Here is an 18354-nt window from a genome sequence, read left to right on the forward strand (position 1 = left end):
CTATCCCCCACCCGCTTCCAAGTATCTATGAAGCCTGCCGAGGCCTCTATAGAATTGACCGCAAGCATACTACTCTCTGGCTCTGTACCAAGAAATGTACAAGAAGTTCCTCTGAAGAACAAAACAACAATCCACCCTGGGGGAAGGATAGCCCCTGCTCGGAAACCCCTAGGGTCCCATCCAGTGACCGTCGGCTTCGTAACCAAACTTTCTACCCAGACATAATTCCACAGGTTCCCAATTGTGGGGCAAGGACCAGCTCCTCACAGCAGCCCAGTGCTTAATTTGTGGGGGGTTGGAAGGGGAGTGCCAGGGCTCAGTCCCAGAACTTGCCCACCTTAATTATATTGTGGTGTTTCGGCACCTTTATTATTTTTAACAGTCAGTCATAGTGACATAACAATCAACAACAGTTTGCACTGGCCAGGGTCTCTGCACCCTGGGTAGGCTCACTGTTATTCACAGACATGATGGCCCAGGTAGGCAGTGAACAACCATTTTTCCATTTTCATGAAAAAAAAAAAAAATGAGATGCAAGGTGCCAATCCCGGTCACTTATGCCGGCCACATCCCCACACTGCTCCACTGAGCCTGCATGGCACTGCTGAAATTCTCTAGTGTAATAACCAGCAGGGTGGGTTGGCAACAACAGCCCCAACACAGGGGCAAAGTCAGTGAAAAGATCCATATCGAACAGGAGAGCCATTCATGAGTGCCAACCTATGTAGTGTTTGACAGGCAACTCATCAGTTCAGTAATGACTTTGCATACATTCATCCATCCTTTTACCACAGGAGGAAAGCATTTTTACTCTTTTTTTCCTGTGGTTCGATGGTGAACATGCTCCACAGGAATAGGCAACATTTTACGATTATGTGTTTTAAAGAAACACATACATTTATTTTATTTCAAGACACAGCTAATATGTTATGTTGATTTCACCCTCAATGAACCAGAGGGAGTTGGAACTTTAACCCCAAATATTTGACACTGCATGGAGCAGCTGAGTGACACTGTATGGAGCAATAGTTAGTGGTGTCAACAGTAGACAGGGAGCGGCTCCTCCCCATACAAAAAAAATATGTGGGCCCTGCTACTTATTTCTTACAAATTAAGCACTGCAGCAGCCATCAGGCTCTTCATTCAGAAATGTACCCTGTGGGGAAAAGGAGGGACTCCACGCTATAGCCACGAGAGTCTTCAGTTAGACCTCTACTTGCTGAGGAATGGACTAGCTCCACACAGTTAAAAATGCTACATTGGCTTTCAATCAAACGTATCACGTTCAAAAAAATGTGCATAACACACATGGCAATCAGCGGACAGAGAGCAGAATTCCTACAAAAGAAAATAATCTACCAGCCAACGAGACTCCTTAGATTAAGCAATGAAATCTGCCTGGACCCAAAGCCATATGCCAACAAAAAAACTAGGGGGCTCCTTCTCCCACCTGGCAGCAAAAACCGGGAACAACCTCCCGAAAGGAAGAAACACCAAAGACCACCTAAAATTTAGAGACCTACTAAAAACCTGGCTCTTCAACACTGCTAAACCATACGGAAACAACTGAAACAATCAAACAGGAAATGCAAAAGAACAGGCTGACAGAACCCATGAAGAAACAGACAACACCTAGAACTGACTAAGAGGAAACTCCCACAACAACAAGAGAGACAATGCTACGTGGAACCGACCATGAGCGACAACCGTATCAGGACAGAACAATAGCAAACAAGGGTAACACAAACAAGCACAACCACTAACCTTACCCACTCATACAGGGCATTGGGTAGGGGTGCAAGTCACAAATTGATCAGCGAGGACCAGTTTGCATCAGCCTACTGGGATATAGGGGCTGGCCTGGAATAAAACCGTTGATAGAAAAGTAGAGACTAACTAACACAACATAATGACAGAGAGACAGCCTATCATGCTGAAACTAGATCACTGAAAGGAAGACAATCTTGCCTAAATCCAGAAAGACACAATAGGAACAGGCGTTTCTCGGGACAACAATGCCATTAACCAACCCTGCAAAAACTTCTAAAACCTCACTCCTCTTCACACACCCTCACTAAACACAACCATACCTCTTAAACCATATCAACCCACATGCACTTCACCACTCCGCAACAAACACACCACCCAGACCCTCACACAACAGCACACGAAGGACTCGGACTGGATACCACACAAAAAAGCTGAGCGAAGGGTGTTAACCGAACTGAAGCTGCCAACAGCACATCACAGCTCCCTTGCGCCTCTCCAATCCTACTAACACGCTCTAACCTACCCCCCTTTTCTTTCAGATCTGGCAGAGCGCCAGGGGACCACTCCGGTAGTGATAGTGCGTGGCACAAACATCCTTTAATATTAACAGTTGCAGTCTGACTTTTCAGCCAGAAACCTGCTTGGTGAGAGATGGGCCAGCTCTCGCAGTAGCCCTCAGTCAGTCCTCTACCCTGTGGGTCAAGAACTGACTCCACACCGCAGTTCTTCAGTCATACTTCTTATTGGTGGGTTAAGGACCAGTTCTACACAATACCCCTAAATCGGACCTCTATGTGATGGGGTAAGTAGCCGTCATGATGTGTCATAACATGGACTCCAGTCTTCACCCCAGGTAAGGACCAGCCACTGTCTCCACATCACCAAGGTTACCAGAAGACTCCACGTAGTCAGAGACATAGCATGCCACAGTCCTTCACTTCTCCATCAATTGCATTCTGGGAGTTGTAGTCTTGGGTCACTCAATCTGAGCAAAAGTTACTTTTGAACAAAAAACAAATTAAACCTAGAGTAAAAGAAAAGACCAAGGTCGGAATAGTGTTTCCACAGGGGTCACTTGGTCTATCCAAGACCTTCCCGCAGCCCTTCTCCCCAACTCCCACTTGACCTATTCACTCATATGTAATCCAATTCCCTAAAAATAAACTAATCTCAGCTATTTATTAACAGTATCCCTCGGGTGCACCCAGAAATCTCCACCGTAGCATCCACTACACACACAACCCATCACAGTTTCCTCCCACAGAATAGCACACCATCAGAACCCCAACTCACCCGTGTCCTGGCGAAACTGGTGCATGGACTGCAGATCTAGGATGTAGGGGGCCAGCCGGGGCTCGGCCTGGCCAAGGGCAACACTACCCCCGCGGGGGTTGGTCCGGATCACGGTTTCAATGTGCAGGCTGACGGCTGGACTGTAGGGCCTCCAGCGGCCGTGCTCGTTGAGCCATTCCCAGACCACCACGGCAGAGGCCAGCAGCATCCTGCGGCCTGCTGCGGGCAAGGAGGCCTCCAGTGGGCGCTGCGGGGGTCGGGTGCAATAACAGTAAACAGGAGCCCCGGCTCAGCCGGAAGGACAGGTGGTCATGGTTGATGCAAGTGCTGTATTAAAACCCTGGGCCATCTTCTGGGCACGGCGTACAGGCTTGGAATGGCGTATTCCTAGGAGGCGCCTGAAGACGAATATTTTTGAAGTGGGCGCTATACTAGTCCCAGAAAATAAACATTGGTTTCTCTATCTACGAGCCAACGGAGGTTCGTCCAGCCTGCACGATTCCGACAAAGAACTGGAAATGATATTCCTGGCTGTAATGTTCGTCTCCGAAACGCGTGCTTCTCCGTGATCCCGGGCAGCTTTCGGGGGTTCTCCGCCTTGTTGTCGAAGCGGCTGGCAAGCGCTGTCTCCCGGCCCGACGTCAGCCCCTGTCTCTGGTTTCAATGCACAGCACAGGGCGTGTGGGCCCCTCTCCAATCTGCTTGCTCGCTGCTGGGAACTGCGAGCAGGGGGCGGGCCCAGCTCGCCCTTGTTTGGGCTTTTCTCTCTTTTGTCTGCCTGTGAATGTCTTTCCTCCCGGTCTGGGAGGGATCAGCTTACAACCAGTTGATTTCCCTCTGCGCCCCGCCCACAGCGCTACCCATGCACAGGGGGGACCTTTAAAAAGCAGCAGGCGAGGCTGCGATTTCATGCTCCAGTTTGCACGCTCTCCCCGCCCCCCTTTGGAGCACATACATTATGCATTGCTAATCCCCCTCACTCCACGTCGAGAAATCTACGGGTTTTACGCTCATCTGCTGGGTCTATAATAAAACCGGCGCACAGACTACGCGAAAGGTGCGGCGGGGTGCCCCTGGGAGGTCGCCGCAGTCAGCACGTATAATCTTGTTTTTAAAGAGCTTCTCCAGAACCAGAAGCTCGCAGCCATTTCTCCACTATCGGACGGGGCTGCGTGAGAGAAGCAGCACCTGCAGCGCCGTCGAACCGAGAAAGAAACCCGACGCAGCTGCAACAACTATGGAGAACCCCGATTAAGCATTAGCTTTGGCTAGAGTTAAAATGTGATGGGACAGCGCCATCGGAAGGAGAAACGAGAGAGTGCGAGGCAGAGTAAACGTTGCCCAGTTATTTTACGTTGGAAACAGGAAAGTGCCCTGTCTAACAATATTTAGAAGATATATGCTAGATAATTTATAACGCGCTTAATTAATACCCAGAGGTTTCTAAGCGCGGACCCAGGGATCGAACCTGTGTTGCTCCGTGTCGTCTTGTTTTCAAGCCGAGCTGCTGCCGCTGAGCTATACTCCTGGGAAACTAGTTTCACTGCTGTCCTTTATTCTGTTGGGGGTCTCTGGGTGCCCCCGCTGCGTGCCTGCGAGCCCATGCGCGCACAGACTAGACACCCACACGTCTGTACGCTTCGGGCTCCCCGGTCGCTCTGACGCGGCCGGGAACGCCCCGTTTATTTAAGGCGCACGCGGCGACGTGCAACGTCACGCAGCCGCGTGCGTACCCCTTCACGGGGCGGCACCACACTCCTCCTTTTTCCCAGGAGGAACAACAACAAACAAACACATCAAACATGTCACTGCACACACTGTCAGTTGTGAACTCACAAAACCCCAGGCCCCCTTTTATTAACAGCCTCCCGGATCCCCTTCACTCCGGAACACAGTCAATCGGCCCCAGCACGTAGTCTCCGAGGTAGGCAGGTCTCCCTCGCCCAGCCCTCTGGGGGTACCTCCCACCTACCTCCGTCGCCGGACTCCCGGCCGCTCCAGTGTCTCGTGCTGGTGACCCCACGCATTCCCCCCGGGGGGTGTCATCGTCCGGGAGGACCGTCTCATCTGGGTCAGGCGGGAGTTCAGTCCGAGAGTCCCCCAGTTTCTTGAAGAAACTCACATTTCGGGTGACGGCCGACTTCCCATCCGATGCCGTCACCATCGACCCCTTCACTGCCACTACGTCCAGCGGCTCGGGTTCATATGGAAGCGAGAGTTTCCCATGGGGATGCCGATTCCTACTCAGCACTTCGTCGCCCGGTTCCAGCCGCTGCGGACGAAGACCCCTCCGTAGGTTTTCCTGATGGGTCCTTGCCAGTCGCTCCGCTTCCACCCTTTGGTCGTCTATTACACCGGGTACCTTCTCCTGCATCTCCGGGAGGAGACCCCGGGGGCACCTGCGGAATAGAGCCTCAGCCGGGGCCACCCCAGTTGAAGCATGGGGGGTAGTGCGGTATACTCTCAGGAACTGGTATAGCGCCCGCTGGAGAGGCTGGCCTTGTCCCTGAGCTATCCGGAAAGTCTTGTTTAATGTCCTCATCAGCCTTTCTGCGTCCCCGTTCGCGCGGGGCCACAATGGGGACACCTTTCGGTGGGCCACTCCACAGCTCTCGAGAAATTCCGAGAACCTCGCGCTCTGGAATGGGGATCCATTGTCCGAGCACAGGGTCACGGGGAACCCATGGGTGGCAAAGATTTTCTCCACAGCGCCCACCACGTGCTCAAATGCCACCGACTCAACGAATTCCACCTCCGGGTATCGCGAGTACTCATCGACGATGGCTAGGAAGTGAGTACCCACGGCTGTGGATCCGAAGTCCGCATGCACGACTTCCCGCGGGCGGGTCCCCCGTGGCATTACCTCGATCTCGGGCTCCCGTTGTACAGGGGAAGCCGCCTGGCACCATACGCAGGCCGCTATGAAGTCGTCCACCTTCCTCTCCAGCTCGGGGAACCACACCTTCAGCCTCAACCTCGCCTTCGTTTTGGCGGCCCCTTGGTGTCCCTGGTGTGCCAGGTTGATGACCTTGTGGACCTTGGAGCCCGGCACCACCAGGCGATCACCCCGCAGCAGCAGACCCGACTCCGTGAAGGACAGTTCATCCCTCACCTTCCAGAGTTGCTCGAGGGTCACCTTGGCCTCTTGAGTGCGCCCGGCCACCAACTCCAGCACGGCCTTCCAGGACCCCGATTGCATCGAGCTTCTCAGGATGCGGAAGCATTCGTCATTGGCTGCTGCGATCTCCAGTTCGGGCAGCGGCATTGCATTGGGGGTGGCACTCTCGACCACCATGCTCACGTGATCATCGGCCTCCTCGGCACACGACTCTTGTGCGGGCCCATCCCTGCCCACCGGATGCCTGGACAGGTAGTCCGCCGCATTGTTGGCCCCTGGCCTGTAGATGAGGTTGACGCCATATTCCAGGAGGGCCAGCATCCACCGCTCGATCCTGGCTGGTGGTTTGGAGGAGGATCCGGCCATGATTGGAATCAGTGGTTTGTGGTCTGTTACCACTGTCACGGGTCTCCCCAGCACATATAGCCGAAAATGCCGGCACCCCCACAGAACCGCCAGGGCCTCTCGCTCAATCTGTGAGTACCTCTGCTCGGTCTCGGAGAGGGCCTTGCTCGCATAGGCCACGGGCCTCATTCCCCCATCTCTGCTCACCTGGGTGAGGACTGCCCCGAGGCCAAACGGGCTGGCGTCCACAACAATCTCCGACTCCAAGGCGGGGTCAAAGAAAGCCACGGTGTCCTCTGCTGTTAGGGCACCTTTAATGTCCTCGAATGCCGCTTGTTCTAACGGGCCCCACTGCCAGACGGTGTCCTTTCTCGTCAGGGCCCTCAGAGGTTCCGACCTCGAGGCGAGATTCTTGATGAAACGCCCGCAGTACGTCACCATTCCGAGGAAGCTCCGCACCTCTGATGCGGACTCAGGGGGTCGTGCCGCCTTGATGTCTTGGACCTTCTTGGGGTCAGGAGACACCCCGCCCTCCTTGAAGATGAAACCAAAAAACTCAATGGTCGGGCGGAGGAACTCACACTTGTCCTTGTGGAGGGTGAGCCCCAGCGATTGTAGCCTCTCGAGAGTCCTGGCTAGGCGTTTCAGGTGGTCTGGTTCAGTCCTCGCAAATACCAGAATGTCGTCGCTAATGTTCAGGACGCCCTCCAGGTCTGCGAGAGCGCCTCGGATCAAGTTCTGAAATACCTCAGCTGCAGACGACACTCCAAAGCTCAGACGCTTGTACCTGTAGAGTCCCCTGTGGGTGGTGAAAGTCGTTATATAACGGGACTCTGGGTGGAGAACAACTTGGTGATACCCAGCCCGTAAGTCCAACTTCGAGAAGAAACGGGCCCCTTGCACCTCCGCAATGATGTCATCAATCGTCGGGGTCAGGTGTCGTTCTCTCCTGATGGCCTTGTTGGGCAACCGCATGTCCACACAGATTCGGACGGAGTCCGGTTGTTTCGGTTTCCTCGCCACGACAATGGGGGATACCCAGGGTGTGGGGCCCTCCACCTTTTCAATTACGTCCAGGTTCACCAGGTTATCGAGTTCCCTGTCCACCTGGTCCCTTAGATGAAATGGGATTCGCCTGTGCTTCAGGGCTATGGGCTGTACCGACTCGTCGATGTGGAGCCTCACGGGGTCGCCGTTCATCCTCCCGATCCCTTTGAAGATGTCAGCATACTTGTCTAGCAGGTCGTTGATGTCCTCCAAGTATACTGAATAGGCGAAGCTGACTATTCCAAGGGCCTCCGCTGCCGCACAGCTGAGCAGGGTGTTGCTGCTCACTGGAGTCACATAGAAGCGGGCTCTGATTTTTGACCCGTCGTGTTCCACCTTGGCAACGAATACACCATCGAGTGGCAAGGGCTCCCGCCCACCAAATGCGAAGATACGGGCCCTTGGCGTCGCCAGCCTCGGGGCTGGGTTGAGCGCAGCATAATGTCCTCTCGCCATGACATTGACAGAGGCTCCCGTGTCGACTAGCACTGGGACTGGCGAGCAGTTTACCTCCACGACACACCTCGGCTGTCTTCTGCTCCTTCCCTTGAGGACCTCCATGCTGGAGACGAAGAAGATGTTCTCCTCGTCCTCCTCCTCCTCCACTTCTTCCGCCAGGGCCTCCTCTGGTTCCACCTGTTCCACCTGAGCTACCTTCGGCGGGCGGTACTGCCGCGGGGCCCATAGACGGGGCTGTCCTCTCGGGATAAGTACCGGCAGAGTCGCCTTGCACACCCTCGAGAAGTGATCAGGCACCCCACAGCGTCCACAAACCTTTCCTTTGGCCATGCACTCCGATGAGTGGGGGAGATCATAACCGCATTTCTGGCACGACTCTACCGGCTTCCCCGCTCTGTCTCTGGGAGGTATACCGGGTTTTCGCACCCCTCTGCCGCCCCGCCAGACGGCGCACACCTCCTCCGGTTTCACAGCGCGGGAACCGGCCTCCATTTTGTTGGCTCGAGCCTCCGCCACCTCATGGCACCTCCCGAGCTCCAGGATCCTGGCCAGCGTGAGTCCGGGCTCTCTTAGGACTTGTCGCCTCAGCTTGCCTGACGAGCATGCCTGGATCAGCATGGTCCTTATCATGTCCTCCGCATCCCCCCACGCACACCCTTGTGACAGGCGGCGCAGGCGGCCATAGAAGGTGTCAAGCGTCTCCTCTTCCTTCTGTTTGGCCGACAGCATGACGAACCTTTCAAAGTCGACATTGGCAAGGGGGACGAAATGTGCCAGGAGGGCTGCTTTGGCCTGATCATATGAGTTACCCGCTGGAGTCAACGATTCAAAGATCTCTTGCACAGTCACTCCTGCAGAGTAGAGCATCGTGGCCACCATGCTGTCATCGTCCGTGACCTGGGCGGCCCGAAAGTACATGTCTAGCCTTCCAATCCATCTCCTCCATCGGGGCCCCAGGCTGGATGGGGGGCCCGTAGCATCAAACTCCGGAATTGGCTGTAGGGCCGCTTGCGCTCTGGCTTGGGCCATGGCCAGGGGTGGTGGTTGGATCGGAGGGGGGGCGGCACCCACCGGTTGTGCAGGCAGTCCAGACGTCGTCAGGCGTGGGGGTTGCTGCTGGAACAGGTCTGTTAGATCTTCATCCAGCGAATCCTCCGAAGCCGTGGCAGTCGCACCCTCCAGGGCATCAGGATCACTCATAGGCGCAAGCGCACAGGCACCCTTGTTCCAATTCTGAGGGCCGCAACTTGCACCACTCCCCACACTGCCACCACCCACGTGATGATGAAAGGGTTGACGGAGAGTACCTCAAGACGCCTTATGTCCACGTGGGCCGCAGAAGCTGGAGCATCATACCCCACGTGATGATGATGAAGGGGTTGAAGAGGTTCCTGACAAGGATCCGTGGATGAGAGTGTCCAAAAATTGAGCTTCAAAAGGAATGGGCTGAGAAGGCCCAGCCACCTCAGTCCATCTTCCAGCTACAACACGACGTCACCGCCTGAAAATTCACCAAAATGACAAAATTCTGGCATGGGCCTGCAGGTTGTACTTCCCGCAGTCAGTTACTCCAAAAATTAGGTTTGGATGGCCTTCCTGCTCCAAACCGGAGCTGTTGGAAGATCCTCCACCTCGTGGGTAAAATGGCCGCCAGCCGCGTGTGGTCCGCGGCCTCGGCGCGATGCGAAACATCCACGGATGCTTCACTTGAAGTGAAAAATTATGTCCGGGATCGCGCTCACCGCCGGGCCCGGGCATCCGACACTCGTCGCCACTGTTGGGGGTCTCTGGGTGCCCCCGCTGCGTGCCCGCGAGCCCATGCGCGCACAGACTAGACACCCACACGTCTGTACGCTTCGGGCTCCCCGGTCGCTCTGACGCGGCCGGGAACGCCCCGTTTATTTAAGGCGCACGCGGCGACGTGCAACGTCACGCCGCCGCGTGCGTACCCCTTCACGGGGCGGCACCACATATTCTAGTACACAGAGTGGCGCTCTGCATCTTCCGTGCGGTTTCTGCCATTTAGAGTGATTAAATGCCATTTGAACGCATGCATAATTGAGCCCACCAGATTATGTTTGGAAAATACAAAAACCGCACGTTTTTGCAAAAGGAGAAAAAAAAGCTGAATGGTATTTACAGCTCAGGGCAAGCAAACCACTGACCGAAACGCACATGCCTGTTTTTGCTGTTTGCAGGATCTTCCCACAATTGCGCCTTCCCAAACACACCAGCACTCTTACCTCATTCAAACCTTGCCCCTTCCCCCCAACTGAGGCCTCCAGGAGATTCCCTGGAATAAAGAGGCAGGACCAGTTTATATGGTGGAAGTCACAATGCTGCAGCAAGCTTTATTGCATAAAGCCAAGGAGTTATCTTGCAGGTGATCTGTTTCTCCATCGCTCCCCCATGGTCAGTGTCCTGAGGACCCTGCCTAAGACCGCCCCTCCATATACATTTCCATCTCTACCCATGGCCATTACTTTGTTTATTTTTCACACTACACTCCCCAGACATTTTTTTTTTCGGTGCCTTTATTCACAGTACACATTGCACAGTACCCTTTCCCTTTTACTCTTCCTTCCCGTTCCCCATTTACATACTTTCTTCCCTTTTAATTTCTATTCCCTTGTTCTGCCTGTCTACCATTCTAATTCTAGCGCTTAGTGTTCACTACTTCTCTTCTATATACTATTCCCTTGCCCTGTCTAGTATGCTACTATTGTAATTCAATTCCCATTTCTTGATTTCTCACTCTACCCATCTTCATTGATCTTATTTCCGTTCTAATTACACACCTATCCTCTCCCCGTCTAACGCCCCAACCCTTCGTTCCTGAGTCTCTTCCTCCCCCTTTAGTTTTCTTCCATTTCCTCCGCCCCTTGCCTCCATATTTTGTTCTATCTATTCCACAAGTTGCCTGCACCTTCCCCTACCCCCCCCTGGTTCTAGCCATCATCCTCCAGCAAGTTATTCCCCAAGCCGCTTAATCCTTTCCCCGCCCTGCCAACCTTGCCCTGTCGGTGACCCCTTGTTGGGCTGCAAGGAATGCCATCATTCCTTCTTTGCCACATGTGTGCACCGTGCTGTTCGGCAAACAGAGTCATCAAAGGGGTTTGCCTACCCCCATTACTGACAAAAAGAAAGTTATTACATTTCCATGTTAGCCGTTTGCTCACTGGTGACTCCTGAGGGGCAATTTGTAGTTGGGTGCTTTATGGGCTTTAATGGACGTCCAAAATATAGACAGAGCTCTGACGAAATAACAACTGCTCTGCATGCGTAGGACGGGGATGAGTTGGGCCTACTCAGGCACACTATTACTAAACTAGCAGTGATCCGAATCATAACAATAACAACCCAAACAGCTTTAGTACAATAATTCCAAAGATGTCCAATCAAGGTTCTATAAAAAATATAGGAACTTTAATAAAAACAATCCATGCAGCAAACTAACTAAAAACAGCACAAACCCAGCCCCGTATAAGGAACACAGAGAATGCAGAACGTTGTGTGAAAGGGTACTCGGGTGATTATATGTCCAAATTCCATCTGTTGAAGGCTGCATACCAATAAGGCAGCATTTTTTAGGCTGATTTGGTGCAGCCTTCAGCGAGTGGGAAAATGGCTATTTTGTGGCAGGAGATACCCCCGAACTCCCTGCCCATTGCCCTTTCCCATCTTCTCCCACGTTGGCAAGATGTAATTTTATCTCTTTCACCCCCTCCCTTGTCAAACACATAGCATTAACCCTCCCCCACACATACATACAAATGTACATACATACACATGCACACTTACCTGCTGTCCGTGAAAACATCTTCCCCCTTTCTGGCCACTGCGGCCTGTCAGCCCCTGCACACACTCCTCATGTGTGGTGTTGGTGGTGCAGGTGGGGGGGCAGTAGCTTGGTCAGTCTCAACAGTCTGCCCTCTTTTGCCCGTGATCTATACATCGCAGGCAAAAGGCAGCATGCCCTCTGGATTGATAAGCAGGGTTGTTTAGACAAGTGCAACAGGGTCAAGGACCTCACCCTGTCAAGGGGAGCCAGGGGGTGCTCTTAAACTGGAGTGGGAGGCCTACCAGGGGTTTCACCAGAGTCAGACATGCCCCAGTGATGGGGTGTGGAAGTTGGGAGGGCCCAGTCACTTTCTCTACTTGTGCTTATTTGCATGAAACAAGTACCACATTTTCTTGCCTGTGGGATATATTGACCCACTCAACAGCAGTTCCCCACATCACTGGGCTGCAGTTGCACAGAAACTACAAAATGGTTGTGCTGGCTCCAGTGAGTGCCGTGGCTCAAAACTGCGGTTAGCAACAACAACAAAAATGGCTGCACCGTCCTGCCAAGCACACATCGGGCAGAATGGAACAAAGGGGGCACATTGAAGGAGATTGCCAGTGAGTTCCGACCTAAACAAAAGGAAGAAAGTGGAAAAAGCAGCGTTGCTTGCTGCAAAAGCCAAAATCTCCATGAAAAAGAAAACCTTTTTCACCTTTAAAAAATGCGGCTTTGACGCTAAATTCCCTCTGTTCCTTAAAACCACTGTGATTCATAAGCCCTGTCAAGCCCTTTGTGTCTCACTGTGCCTCAGCAAAACCAGGTATGATTTTGAATTGACAAGCCCAGTCAAACCAACCCTAAAAAAAAATCAATCAGGAACTTTAGTTTTACTTACATGGGAAATGCGGTCATTTTCTTTGCAAAAGTATCCAAAACTCAGCTGTTTAGAGAGAGACTCTAACTAGCTGAGCCATGTCTGTTTCAATGTACCTGTGCTGCAGACCAACTACAGCATTATAGAGAATAACTATAGCTGCAAGACAGTGTTTCAGGCTGCTGGAGATGAAAAGTTGAATTTAAGAAGGAAGGCCAGCTGCACCATGTGTAAAAAAATGGGCCTTTCACAAATTAAAGAAAAGCAAATGCCTGTGTTTAGGAGCAGCACACTGGTGAATGAAAGCCTGCCAGTCCTTAGCAATATGAAGGGGTTTGTTGATGGTGAGACTATATAACATGGGTTATTTTATGCAACCGGCTTGCTTTAATTCTGGATCTAAGATCAGAAATTAAAGGTTAAAACTATTGTGGCTGGAGCTGCAAGTTGAAAAACAGGTTTTTCTGCTTGGGAGGGTGGCACCAAAAGGAGGGCTCTCTCTCACCAGATACTGACAACCCCCCTCATAATTACGTGGCCACACATCCTGGGAAATGCAAAACCCTGGAACTACTATAACGTTGGTGTTGGTGGCCCTCTATGCACAGAGATGTATCCACCTACATATCCTCTTGTTCTATATGTGCCTAATGTAAAGGTGCTACAACCAAACCGATGGGTCTCTTGCAGCCTCTTCCTGTTCCTGAACGTCCATGGGCCATGATCTCAATGGATTTCATTGTGGAACTTCCTCAAGTCATGGGTTATGACACCATATGGGTGGTCATTGACTACTTTACCAAATTAGGTCTGTTTATCCCCTGCAAGGGAATGCCTTCCGCTCCTGCTCTTGCAGATCTGTTTCTGCACAATGTTTTTTGTCTGTTTGGTCTTCCGGATATTATAGTATCAGACCGGGGATGCAGTTCACCTCCCGTTTTTGGAAACACCTCGCCAGTTCTATTGGTATTGAAGACCGCTATTCTAGTGCTTATCATCCCCAAACCGATGGGCAGACTGAATGTCTTAATGCTACTTTAGAGCAGTATCTGTGTTGCCTTACCCTTCAATACCAAGGAAAATGGTTCTCGGTTCTTGTTCATGCTGAGTTTGCCTACAACAACTCCATCCATGCATCCACTGGTACCACGCTCTTCCATGCTATGTACGGCCAAAATCCACTGACCATTCCCATGGACTTAGCCCCGCACAGTACCAACCTGGCTGTTCATGCCTATCTTCAGGACCTTTCTGCTGTGCATAAAGCAGTTGGAGTTCATCTGACGGAGGCCCAGGAAAAATCCAAAGCCTATGCTGACTGACACCGTCAGGAGGGTCCTCAGTATTCCATTGGTTCAAAGATGTGGCTGTCCACAATAAATCTCTGCATTCCGGGTCGTAAGTGCCTATTGCCTCACATTCTGGGGCCATTTCTGGTACAGGCATTGATTAATCCTGTGGTGGTCAGGTTGGAGTTGCCTAAATCATGGAAAATGCATCCTGTATTTCACATATCCTTACTCAAGCCTTGTGTGGAATCCACTAGATTGCCTGTTCGCCCTTACCCTGTTATGGTTCAGGGCTCTGAAGAATACGAAGTCAATGCCATCCTAGATTCCAAGTTATCCAGGGGTACTAGGTTGTTTCTGGTGGACTGGAAATGCTATGGTCCGGCAGATCGTACCTGGGAACCTGCCTCTAATATCCATGCCCCTTTACTCATGTCCCATTTCCTTGCTTCGAGTAGGGGGGTGTCATCATTGGGGGAGGATGCTGTCAGGAAACTGTTTCGGTCCCGACACGTGGGGAAAATCAGAACTCATATACGGGCCAGCTTTCCCCTCCCTAGTTGTCCCTCTCGTTCGCACTCTCAGGTAACTGTGCCACACAAATCTAAGTCCATGAATATCCGCCGTTTAGCAGTTAGACGGCGTTGGAAGTTACCATGGAAACGAGGTCCTTCCGCATTCATTCAGTCACGTGTCTTTTCACGTTAAGCCTTGTTTTCACCCAGTCACATGATCTATGGTTCCTACTTATGTCCTGCCCGTCCTTCAATCACTCTTCTGAATGAGTTTTCTACGGCCATTGAAACTTTGTTTTGGGACTGTTTTCTTGGTTATCTACCCGGCTACATCCTACGGCATTTCCTTGTCTTGCTCCCTGTCTGTCTGTTCACGAAATCCACCTTTCGACCCTTGCAACGCTTTTTTGACCTGCTATGTCTGCTGATTCTGTACTCATTCTGCCTGCACGGATACTGACCCGGAACTCTCAACCATTCTTCCTGTTCGCTCAACTTTGTGCTCATTCACTTATTCTACCACTGCTTCCGCACTACCTTATCTTGAGACTCTCTCCATCGCGTGTACCTGGACTGCCTTCAGGAATACATTTAGGCGTCCTCGTGCTGGCGGGTGTTAGGAGGAGCATTTCTTTGCTTCACTGTAACTTGGACGGTTTCCTGGGAACTCTGCTAGGCGTCCTCTTGCCGGTGGGTGTTAGGAGGATCTTCTTCACTTCAACCAACCTGGGACTGTCTTCTGTGAACTTGCTAAGCGTCCTCGTGCCGGCGGGTGTTAGGAGGATTTCCCATCTTCCATTCCTCTCAAAACCTACTTCAATCTTCAGAATCCACTCTCGGACATATGGTAAGAGCTGTTTGTCTTGTTTTTTCATACTGTTCATGATACTGCTACTCTTCTTGGTTAATTAAACCCACTCATTATACTGTTATCTACTTCTTAGGATACGCCTGTTGCTTATAATCAGGAACACTGATCTTAGTACTGGAACATTATCTGCTAGTCCAAAGGTACTATTTCCTTGATCTTGCCTTGTCATTTGTTCACGTGTATTCGTTGGTATTAACCTTGACCTTCCTTTGCAGGTCAGCGGTATCCTGTGGCGTCCATCCATCTTTGGGTCAATTAACTCCTCATGCAATTGTTTTTTATATCCCTGAGAGGTACATTGGCAGAGAGAACTTGTCGACTACACGACGGGTTCAAACTGCCGGAGCAGAACTCCAACCAGGAATACTTCAGAGTTCTAAGTGGTCTGGCACTGCATGGGTGCTCAGTCGAAGGTCTCTGTAAGGTATCCGGCTGAATGTGATCCGAGCCTGGCAGAGGGAGATCATTTGAAAGTGAATGAATAAATGTGAATCGAAGTGGTCCTGCAACGGGTCAAGAAAATTCCTGCGTGCAGTCAAAAGTCTTTGATTTTGATGAAATAGAGAAAGTTTGGAAAAATACATTAATCTTGTCTGAGCCCAGCAGAGGGTGACCAATGGAAGATTTTGGGCCTCATTCAGACCATGCCGGTCCGGAAACAAGGGTGCCGGTGAAGTTACCGGAACGGTTGTTTCCAGATTGGCATATTACAAGTCTGCCTGCCGGAGCTGCCGTCCCCGGCAGGTCTGCCCTGCCGGGCAAGCGGCCACAGTAGGCAGACCATCACGAAAGCACCGGCACCATTAGCAACGGTACTGGTGCTTCCATGGTCCCCACTTCCATAGAGTCCTCTATGGGAATAAGTACGTACAAATTGCTGCGCCTGACTTTCTGGGCCATTGGGGTTGTAATCCGTTGGTGGCATCGGGAAGCCAGGCACAGGGAAATATTTACAGGTCCGGCAGCAACCCGCCAGCAGCACCTGCACGGTTACCGCTGGACCCGTTATGAGCCCCTTTGTGGTAAAGCGGGTCTGAGCCCGAAAGAGGGGCACCCGGGGTGAATCGAAAATCGCCCAAGAAGTTGTACATTAGAATCCTGAGGGGAAAGGAACTTTTGAACGTTTGTTTGTCGCATCAGGCCTTCTGAAATAAGAGACTTTGAATGGCAAAGAGGCTTTGGTACAGAAGGACCTGACACTGAGATTTGAACTGCATCCTCGTGCTAGAGAAGACAGAGACTGTGCTAAGCTTGAGTGTGCCGCCGTGTCCCGTGCTGAAAACTTGGGGAAGTGAAAGCAACTGCTTGAATATCCTGATATATCATTTCTTTTTTTGATCAAAGACTTTATTGATTTGAAACATAGGAAAACAACTTAACAGTACGTGCATCTCTCTGTGTATCAGGGCTGGGAGCAAGGGAGCAATCATACAATCAACATTTTCAGGAGGGGGTAAGGAAAGGAGAGAGAAGCAGGTAAAAAAATAAAAACAACAAAAGAGAGGAAAGAAAAGAGAAAAAACCCTTGGTAACTGGGACTGCCGTCTAGTGGTCCGTCAGACTTTGCCAAAACAGGAGTTACTCGTGGCACGATCAGTGCGTTTCTGGCTCGCTTCATTCGGCATCATGCGACCCTGTCCATTCTTAGCGTCTGCCGTGTCACACCTGACTTCTAGCTGGCATCTTCCCAGCGGCTCCATATTTTGTTCGCTTTTTGCGGGCAGCCCCTCGCAGTATACACCCGATGTTCCATTTCAGCGCAGATGTCTACACCCACGACCCATTGGTCATAGTCCGGAGTGCGTTCTGCGCCCCACAGTTGTGCTATATTCCGCCTGAGCACGGCCGTTGCAGTAGAGCAGAGTATCTTTTCATACCGGGACAGGTCGGTTTCATTGGAGATCCCCAGAAGGAGATGTTTTGGGCATCTTTCTATTGTCTTGCCTATAACGCTGGATAGTTTGTCACAGCATTTCTGCCAGAGTTGTTGGATATTATTGCATTCCCATAGGATATGGAAGAATGTGCCTTCCTCACGCTTGCAGCGTAGGCAACGTGCGTCTGTCGTCTTCCCCCAGCGGAAAAGGGCGACTCTTGGGTAGTAGACGCGGTGCAGGATCTTTAGTTGAACCAGTCTGAGTCTTGAAGAAATGGTTACCTCACGCGGGTACATTAGGGCCTCCACCCAGTCTTCTGGCTGGAGCGATCCCACGTCCCGTTCCCATTTGGTCTTCAGGCTGGTCAGTTCTGGTGTCGCAAAGGATGTAATCACATTGTACATGGTGGAGGTGACTTTCCGTTCCACCTGGTCCGATACCATATTGCGCTCAAGGGGGGAGCTTTCCGGTATGTTTCGTATATTCTATTGGTGGGTGCTCCACGCATGTTGCAATTGCGTGTAGTGGTACCTTTCTGTGGCTGGGAGGGAAAATTCCTCTTGCAATGTTTCAAATGGTGCAAGTTTGTCCTCCCGCAGCACAGCCCCAACGGTGGTGATTCCTAGTTGGACCCATTCGGGCCATCTAGGTAACTTTTGTATTTCAGGAAGATGGCAATTGTTCCACAGGGGTTGGGCCAGTGTCAGTTTCCCATCCCGGCATATCATTTCTTGAACACTTTTCTTTTGCTTAACATTGTTTCCCACACTATTTGTATTTAGAAGTAAGGATTGGCGAATAGGTTTATTAGTACAGGCCCTTTTTGACAAGACACCAATAGGACTGCATTATTATTATTTGATGGTTGTAGCTTGCTCCCATCTTTAGATTTAGGATTAGATAGGCGTTTTTCAAACCCAGGCGAAGTTCAATAAACATCCTTGAACTGTGACCACTTGTGTCTTTCTTACTGATTGATAACATGCCTTCCTTACAGAAAAAATGTAACGTTTTTTAGTTATTTGTGCAGACATTAGGGCCCCGTTTTTACTTTTTAGAGCAATGGTCATGCTTAAGAAAATCTTGACATTGGTATTAAAGTGTTTGTC

At 51.3% G+C, this 18354-nt stretch overlaps 1 protein-coding gene across 2 annotated transcripts in view; it reads right to left on the bottom strand.

Annotated features, from left to right (window-relative positions):
• Nucleotides 1–18354, bottom strand: part of DTX4 (deltex E3 ubiquitin ligase 4) — a 289906-nt gene that overhangs the window by 116069 nt on the left and 155483 nt on the right. The window contains exon 1 of one of the 2 annotated variants that reach the window (XM_069628867.1): nt 3064–4230. The exons of the other annotated variant lie outside the window; for it this stretch is intronic. Coding sequence (XP_069484968.1) covers nt 3064–3271 — 208 coding nt within the window. The 5' untranslated portion in view covers nt 3272–4230. Of the gene's footprint in view, nt 1–3063; nt 4231–18354 lie in introns of those variants that run through there. 2 annotated transcript variants of the gene reach the window in all.

This window comes from Ambystoma mexicanum, chromosome 12, assembly GCF_040938575.1.
Source record: "Ambystoma mexicanum isolate Mex_15411 chromosome 12, UKY_AmexF1_1, whole genome shotgun sequence".
Classification (NCBI taxonomy): domain Eukaryota; kingdom Metazoa; phylum Chordata; class Amphibia; order Caudata; family Ambystomatidae; genus Ambystoma; species Ambystoma mexicanum.